General features: G+C 39.7%; 1 protein-coding gene across 14 annotated transcripts in view; it reads right to left on the reverse strand.

Annotated features, from left to right (window-relative positions):
- The window catches only part of adgrl2a (adhesion G protein-coupled receptor L2a), a 184,759-nt gene that overhangs the window by 24,418 nt on the left and 138,837 nt on the right, over positions 1 to 21,504 (reverse strand). For 8 of the 14 annotated variants that reach the window (XM_049721365.1, XM_049721376.2, XM_049721388.2 and 5 more), the window contains 10 exons: positions 20,228 to 20,242; positions 17,306 to 18,106; positions 6,097 to 6,396; positions 5,591 to 5,694; positions 5,151 to 5,336; positions 4,137 to 4,175; positions 2,299 to 2,482; positions 1,547 to 1,669; positions 1,260 to 1,459; positions 431 to 604 (listed from right to left, as the gene is read on the reverse strand). In XM_049721365.1, the coding sequence (XP_049577322.1) occupies positions 431 to 604; positions 1,260 to 1,459; positions 1,547 to 1,669; positions 2,299 to 2,482; positions 4,137 to 4,175; positions 5,151 to 5,336; positions 5,591 to 5,694; positions 6,097 to 6,396; positions 17,306 to 18,106; positions 20,228 to 20,242 (2,126 nt within the window). The remainder of the gene's footprint in view (positions 1 to 430; positions 605 to 1,259; positions 1,460 to 1,546; positions 1,670 to 2,298; positions 2,483 to 4,136; positions 4,176 to 5,150; positions 5,337 to 5,590; positions 5,695 to 6,096; positions 6,397 to 17,305; positions 18,107 to 20,227; positions 20,243 to 21,504) is intronic. The other 6 variants (XM_049721407.2, XM_049721396.2, XM_049721442.2 and 3 more) reach the window with 3 other exon arrangements.

The following is a 21,504-nucleotide window of genomic DNA, read 5'->3' on the forward strand; positions in this document are numbered from 1 at the left end:
TCTCCTTGAACTCATTGAAATATCTCTTTGCTTGGCAATTTATACTCAAGCATTTTAACTTTTTGGACCGCTCAAGCTTTAGATCCAATTAGCTAAATTTCTCCATCCTGTATAATTTACGCTAAACTGATTCAACATGTTCATGGTTGAAGAGGAATTTTTGGATTAACCCGAAATGAGACCTCCTTGTCTATCAATGACAACAATAAAAACCTGAAATAATAATTAACTGTCAAAAGGTTTAAAAAGATACAGTTAAGAGTGGAACATTTTACTTTTGCCATTTTACATCACACAGAACAAATCTATCTGAAAGTCTGGAGAAACGACTTGTAAGGGTTCTCAGTTTGGCAGAAAATATTAATCTCAAATGCCAGAAAGACAAATGCCAGAAAGATGATGAATATCAGAGAACATAAAAATGACCTACTGAGATTTTGCGGTGGGCCATGAGGATGGCAAAGTTAGTGAGGTGGCTGCAGGAGCAGGAGGTGTGTGTTTTATTGGACTCAAGGAGCTTGCAGCCTTGCGTAGACCAGTGGCCCATCATACTCCTCTCGGAATAATTCCAGAAGGAGCAATTGGAGTTGAAGTAGTGCTCCATCTGCAAGATAACAAGAGATATGCTAAAGTGTCCCAATAATTGACTGCCTGAAATTGAAGTAGATGAACAACACAAAGGCCATTTACCCCCTGCTCGTACAAAGTATTTTTCCGCACTGATACGGATGACGATTTCTCACTTCACAGCTCTTATGAAGCAATTCATATGTTGTATCTCATTTAGCACATGCTTACCAAATCAAGCGACACATTCTTGGATATATGAGGCTTTAATAACAGTGAAGCGTAATTGTTTGACGCCATGTCTTTGGAATTGCACAATTTCCCAGATAAAGAATGGAGCCACGCGTACCCCTCTGGGAACTCAGTGACAACTTTAAAAGAAGAAAGATAATTGGCGCTGCAGTAATTTCATCCTAGATTGTACAACTAATCTAGGAGTTAATTTCCCCCCACAATAAAAGAAAACGGCTATCATTTATATCCTGATGTTGATTAAGGAATTAGTTTTCATTAAGAATTCACTTAGGTTCTAAAGACAGCTTTAATTTGATGTTCAATGACTTAAATAAACTACAGACTGACCGAGCCAGACATTTAGAATTCAAATGCTTTGTGCTTTCTGCTGTGAATCTACTTTCTAGATTTTTTTTTTTTTTTTCCTTTTCAAATATGACTCTGCCCACTCCACTCACATCTATGTGCTCCAGGGTAAAAACCACCGGGTCATTGATGAAGACACGGCTGGATTCTTTGTTGATTGAGGCGGCGATGATGTCGGAATTGACGGACACGTTTCGTCCATAAGCGTCGTTGGCCATCTGAATGGTGGCGTTTTCCGTACTGAGGAACTGGCCTAGGTTCTTGTAGAGAACAAAAACCATCTTGGCGACTCCTACATAAAAAAGAAAAAAACATAAGAGGATGAATGGCATCTTGCGGTGTTATTCTTTGACGTCAATTTTTTCTTAATGGAGCTCACCATTACGACTGTTAAGCTTGATGGTATTGGCCGAAAGCTGGATTGAGATTCCCCCTTTGTTGGATTGTGGGAATTTAAAATCCTGCACCTGACCGTCGGTGCTGAGTACATAGACATCCAAGACTGCCGAAGGAGGAGTCAGAAGATGACCGTCAAGGGAAAAAAGGAGTTGTCACTTGTCAGTCATAACGAGGCATGTTTAAATGGGTACATCACTATAAAATGAAACGAGACTACGGAGCTTAATGTCAAGGCGTTCTTTTAAAGACTCACGATCGTATTACCCCGACACAATATAAACGTCCATCAAAGCGGGATCCATTCATCCTTGTAACGCTTGCTTAATGAAGCGATGCAAAATAACACAAAGAAAACAGCCATATGTATTCGCTTTAATCAATAACGAGAATGAGGGGGTGAGGAGGAGGTTGTGGATACGCAAAATACCCCGCAGCAGACTAATGCTCAAATTAATGTATATCTTAACACGGTCTAGACACATTCATTTATAAACTAAGTATCTGCAATCAGAGAATCCAGCTTCTTTAATTGGCTGATATTCATCATTTTGTCAGTAAGCGACTCGTTAAACTAATACGTATGTACAGTTTTCCTTTACCCTCGAGGTCAAGGCGGTATTCATGAAATAGGGCTTTCTTGTTTTCTTTTTACAAGTAATTCCCGCAATTCAATTATACCAGCTGAGCGTGTTTGAATTGTGAGCGCCTGTCAGTTGATGGTTTCCAACTCACTTATATTGTCTGCAGGAACTTTGACGATGGCGGGCTCCATCAGGTTATCGGCAAACACAAAGGCGCCCTCCTCCAAGGTGTCCAGTAACATGGTGGCAGCATGCGTCTGCTCCGTAGTGTTCATGTCCTGCCAGGACTTTAAAGCTTCGGGCCGGAGTAGGTTGTTGACTGTATCCACAATGGCCTGTGTTAAACCACAAAAGAAAGTGAAAAACAAAACAAAATGTTTTGGGGAAGGAGAAAAAATATAACATTCACAGACATGAGAGTGTCATGCAGACATTGATGAATAAAAAGCTGAGCGGAAGCATCACATAATACGATCAGACAATAAATGAGAATAACTGAACAGCCTTTACGGAGTTGCAAGCATATCATGATAAAAAGAAAGTTGCAGAGTAAAATTGTGGATGCTAAGCGCAAGCGGATTTGGTTTCTTTTTCAAGGACGTCTCATCAAGGCACCCACTTGTGGTCTAAGAGTGAGCAGGTCCACTCCAATAATGGGATATCAACTCCAAAGTACTCAAACTGGGAAAGTTCCCTTGTTTATTATGGCTGCCTACTTGCTGTGACTGTGTGAAAATGATCTCATACATAATATTATAGTTATAATTAGGTACGGTTTTCCACACCTACACCCAGCTTCACTTTTTAGGGTGAAGTACACCTTTAAACTTGCATTTGCTTTAGCTTTCCTCAGGAAATAACCAGATCAATATGTCTAATCAGGTAATCAATGCCAGAGACGAGTAGCGTGAAGGATGGAGTGCGAGAAGAGACCAACTAAAGTGATGCGTGTGCATCATATATGGCAGGTATCAGATAATGCCAAGTCATCAATCTCCATGCCAGATTTTCAGTAGCACTGTCAGTATGCTTTAGGAGACTGTAACATTGACAAATGTAATGTATCATGTATTAGGTAATCCATCAGGGATTGGAATAATCATGGATTGGTAATTCTTCATTTTAGATATTTTGCGCAATTGGATTTTCCCAACTTTTATGGCAACAGTATGGGTAAAAAAACAACAATTCTAGAAGTTGTTAGAGCTGCAGAAGGACAAGCAACTTGAATTTTACATATATTCTGTGTGTCTAATACCTAAAACATGAGGGCAAAGATTTGATGAAACACATTTGGAGTTATGTATTTGTACCTTCATCATGCAATTAGCCTTTATACACCGTGACTTTGCTCAATCTGTTTTAATACTGTCCCAAATGACAGATCTGCATGGAGGAAGGTGTTGACTTTGGTGGCAAGCAGAGGACACGGACGTCCCTAGTGGAGGAGGGATATATTTGGACAGAACACCGTGATGCATAAACACAACCTGACAGCATTCAGGAGAGAAAAAAAAGATGGTTTGGCCTAAGTAACCCTATTATCCAAGTGGAACAAATTGCACCAATTTATGGAAAACAATTACTCCTGTGACCTCAAACATGTTATTGTGAAACAAGATCTTAAGTTTTGACTTTGCTGATGATAACAAGTCAGGTGATGGTGGTCCTTGAAAAGAAAAAAAGTATGAGAAAAGTGGGATTAGTTTTTGGTTCCTTCAGTCATAATCCAAATTAAGATGTAAAACAAAAGACATTCATGGTACAGTGTCAAATTTGAAACTGAGGATGAGTGTGTTGTTTCCATTTGACTTTAATGTGGTTGTGCGTATGGAAGTAGTATAACTTAAACATGGAATTGAGTGAGTACATATCAGTAAATAAATAAAAAAAAAAGTTCATGCTGCAGAACTGGTCATATAGCGCAGGCAGAGAGGAGGGGGCGGCAGCAAGCATGAGGTTTAGGGATCAAGAGTATCACTCCAATACCTTCATGTACGCCCTGCAAGTCCTTTCTCGTTTTTGAAGCTTTTTTGGTTTTAATTCATCAAGAAAAAAAGAAGGGATAAGACAGAGAAAGACAGATGATTTGAAGTCTAAGTAAGCCTGACAGAATGGATGCACAAACTCATCAATGACTCTTGCGTCTTACCTGAAGGTCAATGAATAAAAAGGGATTTGGATGACGTCCATGATCATTGCATAAATTGTATGACTGATATCCATGCAGCCAAGATTAGTTTTTTGCTTTTAACTTTGACGTTGAAAGGAAAGCAGATTGGCTCCCGTATAAATGGTACAGTGCCATGATTGAGTATTCACTTCTCAAATTCTTATTTTTGCACAGTTTCTGCCCTTAAACATTTAAGATCTTCAAACAAATGTAACTATCAATGACAACCCAAGTAAATGTTTTTGTTTTTTTCTTAATTAAATGAAAATAATAATTTAAAGCTACTTGGCCCTGTGTCGGAAAGGTATATAAATGCTAACTACTTTAAAATCTGAGGTTACATTACATACATTATGGCGCCAGGATTTCTTAATGCAACTTTGTAACAACTGTTAAAATTTTTGACCCAACTTGAAAGTTTAAAACCCTACTTTGAAACGCAAACCAGAGTTTGTAACCCTTATTTGAAACCCTAACATCAATTCAAATTGGCCATGGCTACTCACATACTTTGAAAAGCTGAATGCATTTTCATTGACAACACCCAAGGCTGATGAAATCACTTACCCTAAATAGAACCTGTCTGACAAAATAACAATAATAATAATAATAATAATAATAATAATAATAATAATAATAATAATGTTGGCAGAGAGGAAAACTGGGATAATGACCATAGACCCAGAAATGGAATTTATTTTATTTAAAAGGTAAACGATTATTTGTGATGGGATCATTTTTTTAAAACACAAAACAATTATCAATACTACCAGGCTACTTTGGAGTTTCCGCTCTATGCCAAGTTTCTATTTATTCACATTCATTTTTACCTTGTTGAAGCTCCGTCCTGCAGAGTCCTTCTCACTAGGCCGAAGCTCCTGCAGCTGAGCATCCAGGATATCCACCAACTGCTCCATGAGGCGCACTGAGGAGCTGACATCTCCCGCGTAGATCGGGTTTTTTGTGTGCTTTGCTAATTCGTTAGCCAAGTTTGCTGCATTTTCACCACTGCGGATCTGCAGGTGGTAAAGAAGGCAGATTTGCTATTAATAATAGCCTTGTTTCTAACAACGAGTTACATTAGAGTAAGAGTGTAAATTGTGCATTTGATGACTTGGTAATTTAAAAATAGACATGGTAAACTATTGTTATATGAATGTGAGTGTCAAAATATTTAAAATCATAAAATCAAATCCTTATTGGCACATTATGTGTGTGCGTGATTTTGTTTTAGTAAGATGGTGAAGAAAAATAAGGAGCTCACACTCACCTTCTGGGCTACCTGGTTGACCCAGTGGGAGGTACAGTTGCTGAGATCAGGGCCCTTAGGGTGCCAGGTCCCAGTAGAAAGGACACATAAATAAGATGCTGTGCCTGTAAGGGAATAAAAGTACAAGCAAGTCAACCACTTTTGCTCTTACAACACCTTCTGTCTGTTTTTTGCTAGAAATGGCTTCACATTTTTCTGTCCTATTTAGCCATGTGGCCTAACACAATTTCACACACAATCCAATACGATTGCATGTCGCCATGTTGAGTTCTGGGCCCAAACAGCTGAGCCTGCAACAGAGCAGTTACAGATTGCTTAATCATGTTTGGACGTGACGATGGCAAAAGGCACTCTATTATAAATTGTCTTCACTGACTCCGCACGCTCGCATTATGCTTCTACATAACGAGATCATGGCACATTGGTATATCAGACACATCAAATAACCCTCTCTTGAGGGGCGCAACATGTCGGGAGCCCCGTGAGACGAGATGAGCCCTGTTTACCTCGGGTTCCCTTGGGACAAGGTCGCTCTACCAGCATGCCCCGCTGGGTCTGAGGCCACATGATGTCTCTTCTCTCGGTAGCCTCGCAGAAGCGCTCTGGCAAAGGGAACGACTCCAGGGGTGGAGGGGAAGTCGTCTGCAGGATTACAGGAGGGCGCCTGGCCGCTCCCTTGCCTCCCTCCTTGGGCCCTGTTGTGGTGGTGGTGTTGTTGGCCACGCCCCGGTGCACTGTGGTTGTTGTGGTGGTGGTTGTCGTTCTTACAGGCTGAGGGGGCACGGTGGCCTGAGATAAAGGCGGAGCTGCACAAAAGACAAAATATGATTATTTATATTGAAGGGTGTAATTACACGACAGAATAATTTAGGACAGACTTTAGGCTGCAGCTGCAGAAAACTGGCAAAAAAATGCAATATCTATGTCAAGCCAGAGTGAATACTTGGCAATTTACACAAAAAAAAAAAACTCATTGCACTTTTTAACCTAACTTTTCATCCAAAATTTTGGCTTGTGCATGAATGACTAAAATCAACACTTTTTTTAAAAAAATGTCATTCTTTTTTCATACAGTTGAAACGAGTGAGATGCAGGTAAAAAGTATGATTCTTATGAATTAGTCAAACTAGAAAACACGTGATGCTGTGCGGGTGCACTTTGAGGTCAGCTCATTAGTGTGGCACCCCCGTGGACCTTAATGTGGAATATATCAACTATAGCAGTAAAACTGTAGCAGCTAGTCAACGCTGGAACTTCTAGTGGGCAGATGCCCTTGTGTACTGCTTAAAATTTAATGGCTACCCTCTAAGTAACACTTTCCGATTTTTTTTTTTTTTTGCCTGTTCTCGTCATGTTCAACACGCTAATGCTTATACATCCAAGTATCCTGTTGTGTAAATTGCAGCTAAGTGCTTTGTTCAACAAGCGTATTTGCCTTCCCGTTGACGATGACTTATCCACGGCACTCAGTCTGCAGTGAACAAGACAATAATTACAGTAACATCCTCCTGGCTGGCAGTCATTTCTGTTTGGGAGATTTTGAGGGATGGATGATTAAATTTCAACAGAGCAACGCAAAAATGTGTACTGCCAGGTTAGAGCAGAATTTTTATTTTGCAGCTGCCCTTTTCTGCAACAAATAAAGCAGGTGTGCGGTAACTCTTGTAACACCTCAAGCAAAAACAATGTTTTAGTGCCAGCAAACCAGAAAATAGTACACTTCTGATTTTGTCTAGACATCTTTCAAATAAGCAGTCATGTTTAAATGATACTTTCAATTTTATCTATGACGATACATTGTGATGTAGAATGCAGGCTGTTTAACAACAAGTATTTGCTGGTTGGATTGAATTGAGGTATCTTTTATCAAAGGTAAGGACTCTAATTGGGATGCAATGTTCATTGCAAATCTAATCACATTTGAGTACTTTGATTTACTCCATTTGGATGCCTGTAGAGCATGCAGCAAAAGGCGCTGCTACGGCGCGCCGGCCAAGCCCGTCCGCTTGAAGCGGAGCAACCCCCATGGTGAAAACATCGATGAAACAAGCTGACAGCAAGCCAGTGAATGGGGGAGGGAGGAAGAGAGGGTCCTTGACAATGACCAGAAAATTCATTCGAATGCAGTACGGTTGGAAACAAAGAAGACAGATTCTCTCTTTGAGTGGGATTGAAGAGAGACAGCAATACCCCCTGTATCTATTGCCCTCCATTGGATAATTTGACTGACAGAGAGCATCCCTCTGATGTGTGAGGTGAGCTGACCCTTTGGGTGTATTAGCTCTTTTGACCTGGGGAAATTATTTCTGGGATGACATACAATATGCCACACACACGTGCATTGGTTGGCTTATTGCGTTAGATGTTGCCGTTAGATGTTTGATTTAACCTCAGCATAGTGACATTTTTTCCCCTTTTACTCAAAACAGAGAAATTGTTGGCTGTCAAATCACTCATGGCGACAACCTGTGCTTAGTGTCCAATTTCTACCGGTATTTGCACCTGGACATCAGAAACGCCTGCCTCAATGTTTTTCACAACTCATCCAAATGAAAAAAAAAAAATATGAGGAATAAAGTCTTTCACGGTCGTTTTGCTTCTTCAAAATTTGGACTCGCTTTTTAATAAAAACAAAAACAAAAACATGTTTCTTCATTGGTGTCTTATTTCCAAAGCGTACAACACGATAAGGATCTGTGGTCTCCATGCGTGGGGAATCCATACAGAAATAAAATGAAACTCAATCTGCAGTTTGGCAGCATGATTTAAGATAACGGTCCTGCAATTCTATTCAGTAAATCAACGTGGCATTCACTGTTATCCAAGTACATTCTTCCGTCACGTCAATTTAGTATTATGTCTTGTCAACATTGCTCATTCAACCGGACTTGTCATGGCTTACCAGGATGTTTAGACTGATACTCGAGTATCGTCTCATCATAAAACATCTTTTACTTTTTTTTCCTCCCACCATGCTTACATGTTTCATTCCTATCTTCCATGAGCAGTGAACATGTAATGGACTCCTATAAATACCAGATGTTGGCTGTGTTTTACGAGGACTATCTAAGTAGTTCCATTACACCCCCCAAACATTTTGATCTGCGGCGATCATGTAACACACCCATCTATCTATATAGACATTTGACCATTAAAGTATATAAAGTTCTATATGTTGGTTAAAAAAAGACTTGCACAAATTTTGTCCTTATTAAAAAAAATAAGTTTTACTATATCTCTGGTACATTGTCCTATGTGACTCCCGAGTTGCACTCGTAAAAAAATGGTAGCCTATTTAAGTTGTGGCTGCAACGGTGTAAAACAAATGTAGTTTCTTTCAGCTGTCCGAGTGTGTTTAGAGGAGATGCGTGCCGAGGTGGAGGCGCCAGGTGCAGAGTGAAGCACAGACACAGGAGCATAGCAACAGAAGCTCTGTGAGCAACAAAAGCAGTTAACACTGGTTACATATTGATTGATGTCGATTTATCGGTGATATGCTCTAATCCGCCATAATCAGCACTACTAGTTCTACAGATATACTATATATGTACTACAGTACTGTACGGTTTCAAAAACCTAAATATAAATTTCATTAAGTACACCGCTACACCAATTTGCTTTCTGTATGAAATTGGTTAGATCAGTTATCACAACATGCTCGGAATCAAAGTCATCCAGTTAGGCTAAGTGACTTATTTAACCAGAGAAAACAGGACCACTCTGAAAAAGACGCAAAGAACCCTCACATATGAAATGAATCGAATGAAATCAGAATGAGTTAAACTGCTAAAGCATTCCATTTGGAAGGTTTATAATGAAGACAAATCCACTTTCCTGTGTGAGAAAGAGGCTAATGTGAATGCAAGGTCTACTGCCCTGAGATATTCATGCATAAACAATGCGGCCACTTTGACCACTGCTGTTCATGTGCATAGAGTATGCTGCCAGTCTGTAATCCAGACAGCCAGCAGTACAATAATCGTATTACCTTTATGTCATAGCTCCGTTTAATTTAATCCAATAAAAGCTGTGAGGAATTAACTCAAAGTATTAAAATAGCCTCTTGTTCACGGATATGTTGAAGAGAACAAGTTTAAGTCGAGCTGCTGTTAGCTATGTGTCTGGCAGCACATGACTGAATAGCAGTTTTGATTACGACAAAATCCCAATTTTTGCGCTGTGTGGTGAAAGCGGAACAAAATCCTTGATAATTGTCTGTGCTGCACTCAGCTCAAGGAAACCTTCAATTAGCTGTCGTAGAGCGTCAATACATCCTCCAAAGCATCGCTAATATTCAAGATAAACATTATTCATTAACTTCTTTGTGTGAGACACACGTTGTTGCACTTGTGAGTACAGTCTCAGCGGTTGTGATACTATCTGTGGAGTGAAAGGTCACCAACTGATGACAGACATTTACGAGTAGATCGGAACCCGGGAGAAGAAAAGGAGAATAATTTGGGTTGGTGAGCATAAGCTATGCATCGACATAAGCGGGCACGTGCATTCACACACACACACGCACATGCACACACCTCAGATGAGACATTACCAGGGTGCAGTCATCCCAGTGTAGGTAGTAACAAATGAAAACTGACAGCATATGTGTCATATATTATGCCTAATGGCTTCCCTTCCAATTGACAATATGAGGTCATTCCAGACTCATATCTCAGGTTAAGGGGTGGTAGTAGCTTATCTGTAAAGATTTGAGCTTGGTATTATTTATGTGTCACTGGGCTGACTGGAGTTCGAGTCCTGCTGCAGTAAAATTTAAAAAGGAAGCTAGTTGTAAGAAATATGCTAGTCTGCTTCCTGACGAGTGCTGAGCCAGGCATCGACCTGCCGCACAGGAAGTGAAGCATCATTTGTACAGTGATCATTAACTGGCTGCTAGCCGAACCGTCCAATCCCATCCGCAACTAGATTCTATAATTATCAGCTGGACAAAAGGCAAACTTTTATTTTTTGTTTGATGTGGTTCGTATTCACATTGTAGTTTTTGCAAGTGGACAATATTCTGTAAACACATCGACGCGTGTCTCGTTGGACGTAAATGTCGAGGGTAGCACGCAGAGAGAAACTTGCATGTCCTACTTGCTGCAAAATAATTTACAGTGTCAAGAGCAGCTCATACAATGCAGGTTTTGCGAAAATATGTTTCTACATTTTAGAACTGTTGCCGAATATGTGCAGTGACACCTTGAAAATTCAGTCTCAGCCTGGTTGCTTGGTCCGCACTAGGATTCGTTTGTGTATTCACACCTGTATAAAAAGTCCGGCCGAGCGTGGGAAGCAAACTCTGTTTAAAACCAACCAAACAGTGTAGGTGTGAATACGCTCTGAATTTGTATTTGAGGGTCCGGCTCCCAAGATGACTATACTAGTATTTTTATTCATATTTCACACCAACCAGCACCACTGGCCTATTGCAGCCGAGTGGTGAGATCGGTTTTACTTCAGCTGCTTGAAGACATGATTTATTGACTATATGCCAACATTCTACGGCGAAATTCTTCACAAAATCCCATTGAGCCCAGCTCCTTCCAGTTGCCATCGTCTTTTTATTAGATTTATCCAAAATGTATTTGCTACTAAATGCTTTGTTCCCAAAGGAATGTAAAATGTTTCTGTACTTTTGTGTCAGCGAATACAGTATTCCTTACAAACTGAAAGCTTTATCACACATTATTTTAGGCTACTATATTTTAGTTTGTTGTTTGTTGTCAGATTTGAACTCATACACTTATCAGAGCCGGTAAATCCCTAAAAGCAAGGAGAAAATAAAAACACATCCCAAACAAGAGTTTAGGGTTTAGCTTTATAATCTGAGTCTTAACCTAATCCACTATGAAACTATGGTTGAATAGTTTGGCTTTTGTAACATGGTTGCTGTGTTTGTGGCTTGTGTTATGAAAGAACACAATATTTTTGGAAGCACACCATCACTTTATTGTTGTTACATGCATTTCACTACTAAACTGTCATGAGAAGACAGCAAGGAATAATCTCCAGATGATTTCAAGCAAGGGATCTTTGAAGATTCACCTTCTTGTTTACTGCACTTTTTTACACTCTCAGGTCGTAATGACCTCCTAATGGGAAATAATTGGTAAAGTTAAGAGAATGGAAACCCAAACACGACAAGTGGAGCGAAACCACACTTGGTCTTTGTATATGTAAGTACAAAGAACCTTGTAGAAGAGTGATAAATAAATAAGCCATTAAAATTTAGGTGATGAACATTGAAAAAAGTCTAAATGATTTCCTCTCTCTGTTGCTACTACTCACCCTCACAGCATGCATTGAGTTCATCTTCTAAACATAACCTGCACCTAAATGGAGTTGACTACAAAGCAGTGTTGTAATTCACAATATGTTTGTGATGCATTCACAGATCTGCCAATAACAGCGATAATACCCAAAGGAAATTGGATTACATGTCTTTCACTCTCTGTTGCATTTGTGGATGTGAAGCGGGAAGACCGTGTTTGATTGCTTGCATAGAGGCAGTAAATATGAGGCAAGCGGAGCAAAAAAGAGATAAATAAATCTAATAATTTCCCAGGAGCCATGTCCATTGGAGCGGTGGCAGAATATATACGATACGTTCATATCTCGCATAGCCTAATAGCTAATTTATGTCAGTTATTGTTGTCTCTACTATTTCCCACATACCAAATGTGTATACATATAAACATATTCACGCTATTGCACCGAAATCTACACCTTGACAGCAAAATATAAAGAGCAGACGTAGCAGCTGCCAGACTACAGCTTGAACGCACCCCTCCTTCCCCAGCAGCTTTTCTCTGTACTCTACGTGCCTCAAATTTCAAGTATTAACTCCAAATGTACCAAGCAGACTGATATTTAATGCTGTGGAGACACGGTTGGTGTCTATTTCAAGGATGACTGTACACTCGGGCTCACAAGCTGAAGCACCCGTGCCCTACATACATTTTGTAATAAGGAAAGTCATATTGGAGGTGCAGATTAGCGAAAACAATAATAAGGTTCATGGGAGTAAATCCCTTCAAAAGGATGTGTGTGGGAGTGACAAGGACTAATGTAAAGTCGGAGTAATAATTCTTTTAATACGCCTTGTTTCTTGCTCAGACTGTAATCAAACAAGAGTCCGTGGATCCCGCTGGCTATAAAGCATGAAACTATAATCATGCTCTCTCCTTTCTTTCATGTAAAACAACTCTTTGTGAGTAAATCTTAACCCCGGGTCTGCTTCAGTCGCCGTGGTATTTTCTTTTTTTTTTGTATTTGTAGCCATTTCACTAGAGACTTGAGAAGTTGAGAAAGTATCTTGAGGTGTTTTTGTGCAAATGTGTTGTATAAGAAGAGCAGACTGGGCAAAACAACATTTGGTCTTTATGTCTTATGATGTTCCGTGCAGGAAACAGGTGATGCCCTCACCTCATGTACTGAACATACTTTAAATCCAACAGACAGTGGGTTGTTCTCCCATAACACCACATCACAGACCTGTGAGCAGGACTGTAAATCCCAAATGTGGGATTTCATCGCCTCAGTTAACTTTACCCGTATATTATAACTTACCGTGACGACTTACAATGCCAAAGTGTGAGACCAGTTAAAAAAAGCTACATGGGAAGAACAACAAGTGGTGGCCCGGCAGTAAAGAAGCTGGCATTCCTTTACATTGCTAGCTTCTTCTTCATAGTTGCAGTTATCTGCAGTAAGCTGAGATGAAATTCTACCCGTCATGTGATGTGCAAAGACCAGGTGCCAATTTAGAGGCCTTCAACGTGGTCACGTTGTGGGTTTTAACACTGTAGATATGATGACATGCACACACGCACACACACACGCACACACACATGATCATACTCAAATCTAGATACATCATACCGTTTGGAAGCAGTGTTGACTACACAACCACTGTTCTCTCCTGGGATGGGAACTATCAAAACAGTTTTTGATTATTATTTTTTTTTTTTTTTCAAATAAGCTAAGGATTACTGGTGGTGGCACAATTGGATGGAAAAATGACTGGTGGAATGTTGGACTGCAAAATGTGCATTTAATCAATAACACATTGACTTCCCAAAGGATAAGGCGTGTTCAACATATGCTTACAGCAGTTTTTTCTGCAGTAATGTATAGCCGTTAAATAAAAACTCTCTCACTAGTGAGTCAATATTTTTAAATGTCTAAACTAGATATGCGTGACAGCCTTCTTTGTCCAGTTTCCCAAAGGCACAGCATTTAGTCCACAGTGCTCATTCAGTATGATTTGAGCAGTGTCACGAAGGCTTTAGATTTGACTTCAGGAAGAATGCCAAAAAAAAAAAAACATTCAATGACCAATGTGTGTACTTTTGAAGGAAGGCGGAAAATAGTGTCAAAGCATATAGTACAGTGGGAGTTCATTTCTGTAAAAAGCCAAGCTGCACTAATGCACTGCAAATGACTGTACAACAATGGTGCTTTTATACGTCTTCCCAAAGTCAAGAAGGTACATGCTGCATTTATAGCTGCAGTAGCATCACAGGGCAGAATAGCAGTATCTTTTAAGATAGCTGCCCAATGAAAAGTCACTGTGCACTCTCAGGGGCTTGAGGTTTTAAGAGGTAATGTAAGGTATTCTAGAGGGAACACCACCGAAACAGAACCTGCAATAGGAGTCAAAAGGGGAGACAATAAGATGTGAAAGCTAAGAATATGACAGGACTGAGAAACAAACCAAAAAGTGTGATTTTACACATCAGTAGCCACTCTTTTTTCATTTGTGTGTATACTTGGGCAGCTGACAGGAGGCTGGGGAGGGAGAAAGAGGAAGGAGGGGGAGATGTCAAGGCAAACAATCAAATTGGTTGTTTTAAATGCATCCTAATGCTTGCTTGCTGTCGCACTGTTGGGCACGGAGGCAACACAGACAAGGCTGACATTTTAGCCAAACACCTAAGTTGGCTGTGAAATCTCGATGATCAAAGTCTCTTCTGTCATTCTCTGTTTTCCCTGCGTTTCCTCTAAATGTTGCCATGTGAAGTTTGAGCTCCATGGAAGCGCCGCCAATAAGAAGAATATATCACAGTGGCGCTTATCAGAAAGCTTTATATTCATCAAATACTAAGAGGCTTCTCTCTGGGGTGAATGCTCATCTTTGCATTTGCAACAGAATATTTGGTCACAGTACGGCACTTCCATTAGACACATACCAAGTACACAAAGTACTCTTTGAGCTGCACGGGCCGTACTAAAAAATAATTGGACAAGGACATTCATGAGCAGCACCTTGCCATTTCAAACAAATGTGTTTTTTCTCGTCAGTACTTTTTTACAGATGTATAATTCCATTGTGCAACAAGGCTTAAATCTGTATGCAAATCTATTGACATCTGTGCAATTAAAAGAGGAGGACCTGATTTGTGTGGGTACTAAATGTGGTGCCAAGGGCTTTTATATGGCTGTGGTTCGGAATATAATTCCCCAACACGGGATAAATAAAAAGGCTAGCAAAGCTCACCGGTGTCCTATCAAGGCGGCAAATATAGGCTGTTTGTGCACAATTGTAGTAAAATCATCTTTCAAAATGCTTATTCGGCAGTTTAATGCCACATATCAGAGCTTGGCGTGAATAAAGTATCCATAGAATTGATGCATAATGAGAGTTCAGGAAGGAAATTGCATTTAAATCAATTTAATCATCTCAGTTAAAAGAACAGACATGGGGATATGTTATTTTACGAACTCCCGTATGCAAGAAGGAACAAAACCACAGGGCCATGAGTAAACGAGTGGATTATGGTGCTGCTGGTCAAAGCCAAGCGAGGGACTTACTGACCCATTTAATGTCCACTTCCAGTGGAGACGCTTGTTGGATGTGACCCCATCCATTCCCCCGTAATCCTACAAGAGATGATCTAGCCTCAACATGAGCAGTGTTATTGGACTTGACAACAATCCAACTGTCTGCCACGTAGGTTCTTAACATCACTTTACCGCGATTGAATTCCAAGATGAACGAGCGACATAACGTTTGCGCAAATGACAAATGGAGACAAATGAAGGAGGCCGGGAGTACGGTCCTCTTTTCTTTTCACTAGCAGCTGTAACATCTTCTGCTTGGCTTTGATTAAAACACCCTGCAGAACATTTGTCTGTAGCTTTAATATCATCATTACATTCATAATTGGCCATGTTAAAATTATTTCTGCACAATTAGATGCTAAAGAGTTATCGTCAGCGTTCTGTGGCGCCAGCAAATTTAAAATATTGCAGTTTTTTTTTTTTTTTAAATCGGATTGTAGCTCAAAACACGAGCTGCTCGAACATTGTGATTGCGGGAAACTCAATGAGCCGAGCATGAAGATATCGCAAAGAGACCGTCTGGCGACAGGCAAACGAAAGTGCCCATCATTTATATGTCAACATCAGCCATGTGGGAGGACAAGTTTACTGACATCTTGATGATTATTTCAGACTATTCTCCCCAGCGTTCATCGACTGATGTTCGACGTACATTAGTCAGCAGCAAGACCACGCAAACACCTCATTTATCAAGGAGAGAACAAAACCTTTGTAGACAGCACAAAATAGACACATTAGAAAACTGTTGGGAAAATATATTGTCATATGTATTTGTAAATAATTTTCATCCGAACATTAAATATTTATTTGGCTCTTTGGGTGTAAACGTGAAGAAGCCCATACACACTAATGTACACACATTCATGTTGCAGTCTAAAGAAATATGTGGACTCGATGATGAGTTTGTTTCTCGTCAGATTTGGTTGCTTTAAAATGTTCTTAAATTATTTCTTTTGATCTGACTAAGATGTTTTGAATTGCTGAGCATTCTTTATCGGCACGCATGTTTTATATTTTAAAAAAATATGGAAAATGCATTCAGTCTAATTCATTTTTATTATTTAGGGAATTAAATATTATTCTACCTGATTATGATCACTGCATATTTTCCCACTTTGCTTTTCTCTCAAACCTAGATAATAGTCATTTATACAAAAAATCTTGGCCTTGAGCTACGTGGTTGAACTGGCTGAAATAGTTTTGACTTCCCCAGCCCTCGTCCTGCCTATAAGAAGCAAACACATTACAAAATTCTGAGCCCAGTGATAATCTGTGAAAAAAAAGTTGCTTGACCTCAATGACTGCTATTATATATAGGGTCTATGGCAGGCCCCTCTTCTCAGCTTCATGTCAGCTCCCTTCGTGTCTCTTGCACAGAACCTTAAGTCCTTACACTCTTTTACCGGCATGAATTTATTTATTGACCAGAAGAGGTTTAGATTTCCAGCATCACTTGGGGAATGATCTAACCTTGCTCTAGGCCAGACTTGCACCTGTCTGGGCATGTTTGTTTCCAATGGCAGAGTATATTCCCCCACCCCCTCCCAAAAAAGGGAATGTGCAAGCAGGGGTCTCTTGAGCTTTTGACACAACTCGGGGAATGCCCCATGGTGAACCTAAATCCCCAAGATACTGATTCATTATGATACGGCAGCTAGATTCAATGTGTTGTTTACCACAGAGCCCACAACAACATTGAATTCTGCATCTCAGTTTTTCTATACTAAAAATGAAAAAGGTGGATTAGCGCCACATCATAAAAATGTCTGGTAGATGAAACTATGCGTTTCAATGATGGTTCTTATGTGATAAAACATCGACAGTCACAATTGGAGGGATATAATTTAACATTACTTGAAGCGCACTTACCATGAGCTGGATCAGGTGGCCCGAACTCCAGGTTATACCTCAGGATGTAAAAATTATTCCACACATAGAGTTGGTTATCTCGCGGATTATAATCCACAGATGCAATGTATTGGTACTGGTTGGGAAAGTGGACATCAACATATTCCCCACGGTTCTGCTTAGTATTGTAGATATAATCGATCATGCTCTTGCTGACTTCGCTTTCATTATCTTCATAGGTGGAGCGGACCACATAGAGAACTCCGCAGGCCATGAACGCATTGGAGGCTGAGCGTTTGTCATAGGCCGTTTCCCACGTAGCCTCAAAACGGAGCGTGTAGGGGTTCAGCTGGCTAATTACTATCATGCCATTGTTCTGCTCTGTGGCGTAGATCACCCACAGGCCGTTCTCATCTACGCCCAGGTCAATGTCTGTTTTACCACCCCACTTATAGGGTGACGTGTCATGGTAATTAGCGTTGTTGATGATTGCTTCCCCACTTTTGATTCGAGTTCGCAGGTCAAACTTGACTATGTTGCGGGTGCGCTCTTTGTTGAAAAACACAGCACCGTCATAGACCACAAATCCAGTTCCATCCACACGGTGGGGCAGCTTGTAGGTAATTGTTTGACGGGCATTTTGGAAGTCATCCAGCGAGGAATATTCAATAAGAGTGTCTGTCCTATAAGGAGTCCAAGGCATGAAGTAGATCTTGTCAGCAGCTTGCAGTGGATCTTTGCACCAGGCACCAGCTTGTTGTTCCGCTTCAAATTGAAAAGAGGGTTCTCCAACAGCTTTCAGAGTCCCAGGGCAAAGAAAAACTAGTAATAGAAGAAAGTAGAATAAGAGATAGACATGTTAATAGCCACCAAAACCACCCTACATGAAATCTCAAAATAAAATGCATTTTTGTCTCATGAGTTGTCCACAAAAATTAGGACAGGCACAGTAAAACAACTAAAAGCTATGGCCAATTCTCACAAGCAGTTTGGATTTTGGTTTTGTGCATAGCAAGGAAATGCAAAATAAAGTAACGAAGCATAATATGTATGCATTTGAAACAATCGGAAACAAAAAATAAGTTCTGAGATTTACTGCTGGAGGGAAAACACAAATGAGGGCAACATAAATGAAACGCAACAAAACCCAAATCAGTACTGTAATTAAAAGAATAAAAATAAATAAATAAATAAATAGAACCAAATTAAAATTACTTGGCAGTAGACGGAAAAGGTTATGAGAGAGCAAGAGTCAGCATAGTCTGGGAACATACATGTGTGTGTCAAGATGCACCTCACCTCTTCTACAATAAAGATCTTGAGAGGCATGTCATTAGCAAGTGGCGTAAATATCACAACCATTAAAATACATATTTTTTAAAAAAAAGCTCAGGAAAGATTCTCTTGAGGAAAATAGGTTCGGTTGCTAAGGCATAGGATTCAATAAAGAAACAGTGTGTCGTCAGGTGAGAATGGGACGAAGGTGAGAAAGAAAGGGGCCTTGGAGAAAGAAGGGGACGGAAGAAAACAATAGCTTCACCTTTACCAAGGCATGCTATGGAAAACGATTTGGAAGCCAGGCAAATTGTGCTGATCTGCAAAAGCACCCAGGCAGAAAGAGGAGGAAGTGAAGCCAATTCGCCCCGAGTTGCATTTTGGCTGTGTGTGCTGTCTTTACTTTGCAGCCATTCTTACTTCCCTTGGTGCACTGCAATAATGGTTAACTTTGTAGTTAGTGCACTATGAGAATATACAGTGAAACCTCTAAAGTCCACGGCACACTGAGCAACGCGGAAGAAAACGACCGTGCTGTCTCAGAGGTGATCTACAGATAGTTTAGCTTCACTACAGTTATGCTATTTTTTTTTGGTGATGAGTATTTCTTTTGGACATATGGTCATAAGGTCAACCTTGGTTTTATCAAACTATAACTCATCTTCCCTCTTGCGTTTAAGAGTGTCGCAAAATGTAGCTGGACTTCCATTGTGGCACCTTGCCCCATAGGTCAGGCATACTATATGAAGAAAATGGGAGATTGCTGTCAAATGTACTAAACAGTGAGTAATGCTGCTCTCAGCATCTTGACAGCCTCCCTGACCGGTTTTCCTCTCATCTTTTCTTCAATTTTGGAGAGACATGCAGTTCTTGCTAAAGTCACCGTTGAGCCATATTTGCTCTACTTGATGATGACTGTCATGACTGTGTTCCATCGAGTATTGCTTGGGAAGTTCTTTTGTACCCACTTCCTGAATTATACCTTTGAACAGAAAGAGGTCTGTTGCAGCGGAAGATTTTTGTGGACTTGGTGAATATATTGTGTGATAAGATGTGAGGGAAATGGTGCAGCTCAACTTTATTTGGGGTTCATAGACTTTCAATGGTAATGGTGTTGATGAATGCTGAATTGAACATGACTTTGGTTGTGAATGGATAATTCACAGCAAAATTCCCAGTTATCAGAGGGTGTGCACACTTCTGCAAACATATACGTTTTGTTGTTTGTATTTATTTCCCTCTCTAATGGAATCGTTTTTTTCTTAACTGAGTGCTACAGGTCATAGACCACAATGGTGGTAAGCATTTTGAACTGATTTTTCTTGAGCTCATTTCTTCATATCGCAACAACCTGGAATTTGAATAGGGTTGTGTATACTTTTTATGTCTACTGTTGTGGTATCAACAGGTCCGAGCTGAAATTTCCCAAAACTTACTGTGCATTTGATGTACAATGGCCCAACATCACGAGTGATAGTGTCTCAAAATCCAGGTTTTTGTGTAACCACTGTTTGCCTGAGAACTTTAGCTACATTCTGAACTGATGAAACTCAAGGCCATTCAAATTTGGAGGTTCCACTGTAGTCCACAAGCGGGCTACCACAATAAGTTTACAACTCGATGCCACAAAACAAAGTAGCTAGGATTTGGATCGTGTCTGTTATTTACCTTTTTGCTCCACTTCTATTTTAAGCATTGGAAGAGAGAATGAAAAGGATGGGAGGGGAGGAAAAAAGAGATTAATACGTATTTTCCATCGCTACGGTTATACAAAGAGACACAACTGACATATGGATAAGGATGGGTTGACCTAATTAGAGAAAACATTGAAGTTTGAACATCTGTTGCCATGGTCCTGTTGAAGGTAAAGAGGTACATCACTGTACAGCACTGTACATAATTCATGAAGACGTACAAATCAGAACAGTGTTGGGTGGATTACTGCTGAAATGTGCAGTTTTTAAGCAGTTAAGCATGTTAAATTTCAACAGTCTTGTCTGAACTGAAAATGTAAGCCAAACATTTTATGTAATAGTTGCATCAACTGAATATTAAATTAAAGAAAAAAAGAGTTATTGTCATAGTTGTTAAAATAGTCATTATGTCTTAACTGTAGTACATGCCGAATATATTTGAGAAAATTCTGATCAATTTCTGGCCCAGTCCTGAGAAAAAATACATCTGTCTGATAAACAGCGTGCAACAGAGGCTCATGCATTGCTAGCAAAACTGCAAGCCCAACAAGGACTTTTTATCAAACTTCACACCCAGAGACGCAGCGGCTCTGTCATTTGAGGAAAAGTTAAAGAAGTTAAGAATAAATTGTACTGATTAATGATTGTTTTTTATTTGACCTATACACCACAATTTCACATAGCTTAATATGAATATAAACATAATAATTGTATTCTTCTAATTACCAGTACCAGCTATTTAAAATAAATAATTTAGTGCATTTTACAATGGAAGAAAATTGAGCAGGTTTAAGTTATTGTAGGTGTGGCCCTCTGACACAACTCAGGTTTTTCATGTGGCCCCTTGTAAAAATTTATTGCCCACCCCTGTCTTAGAGGAAAGACGAACAGGTTATCACTGTTAACAACTATGACAATTGTTTTGTTTATTTTGTTTTGTTTTAATTGTGAACTTTCATTTTAATTGCAATCTAGTAATGTGCATAACTGTGTTAGGGTAGACCAAATGATTGTTAATTACGTGTCTGCAGACATTTTAAAAACAAGAAAATAGATCCACCTAGCATTGTTAAGTTTTGATGAAAACAAAAAAACAGTTGTCACAAATGAACACAAATATACACTGATGGCACCATCATTTTTCATAATAATAGAAAATACGTCTTCAAATGTGCAAAACATTTCCAGACCATTATTATATGTGTTCATGTGTCCCGAGTCGCTACAATAACTATGTGCTGGTATTACCTT

Source organism: Syngnathus scovelli, chromosome 10, assembly GCF_024217435.2.
Source record: "Syngnathus scovelli strain Florida chromosome 10, RoL_Ssco_1.2, whole genome shotgun sequence".
In the NCBI taxonomy this organism is placed as follows: Eukaryota; Metazoa; Chordata; class Actinopteri; order Syngnathiformes; family Syngnathidae; genus Syngnathus; species Syngnathus scovelli.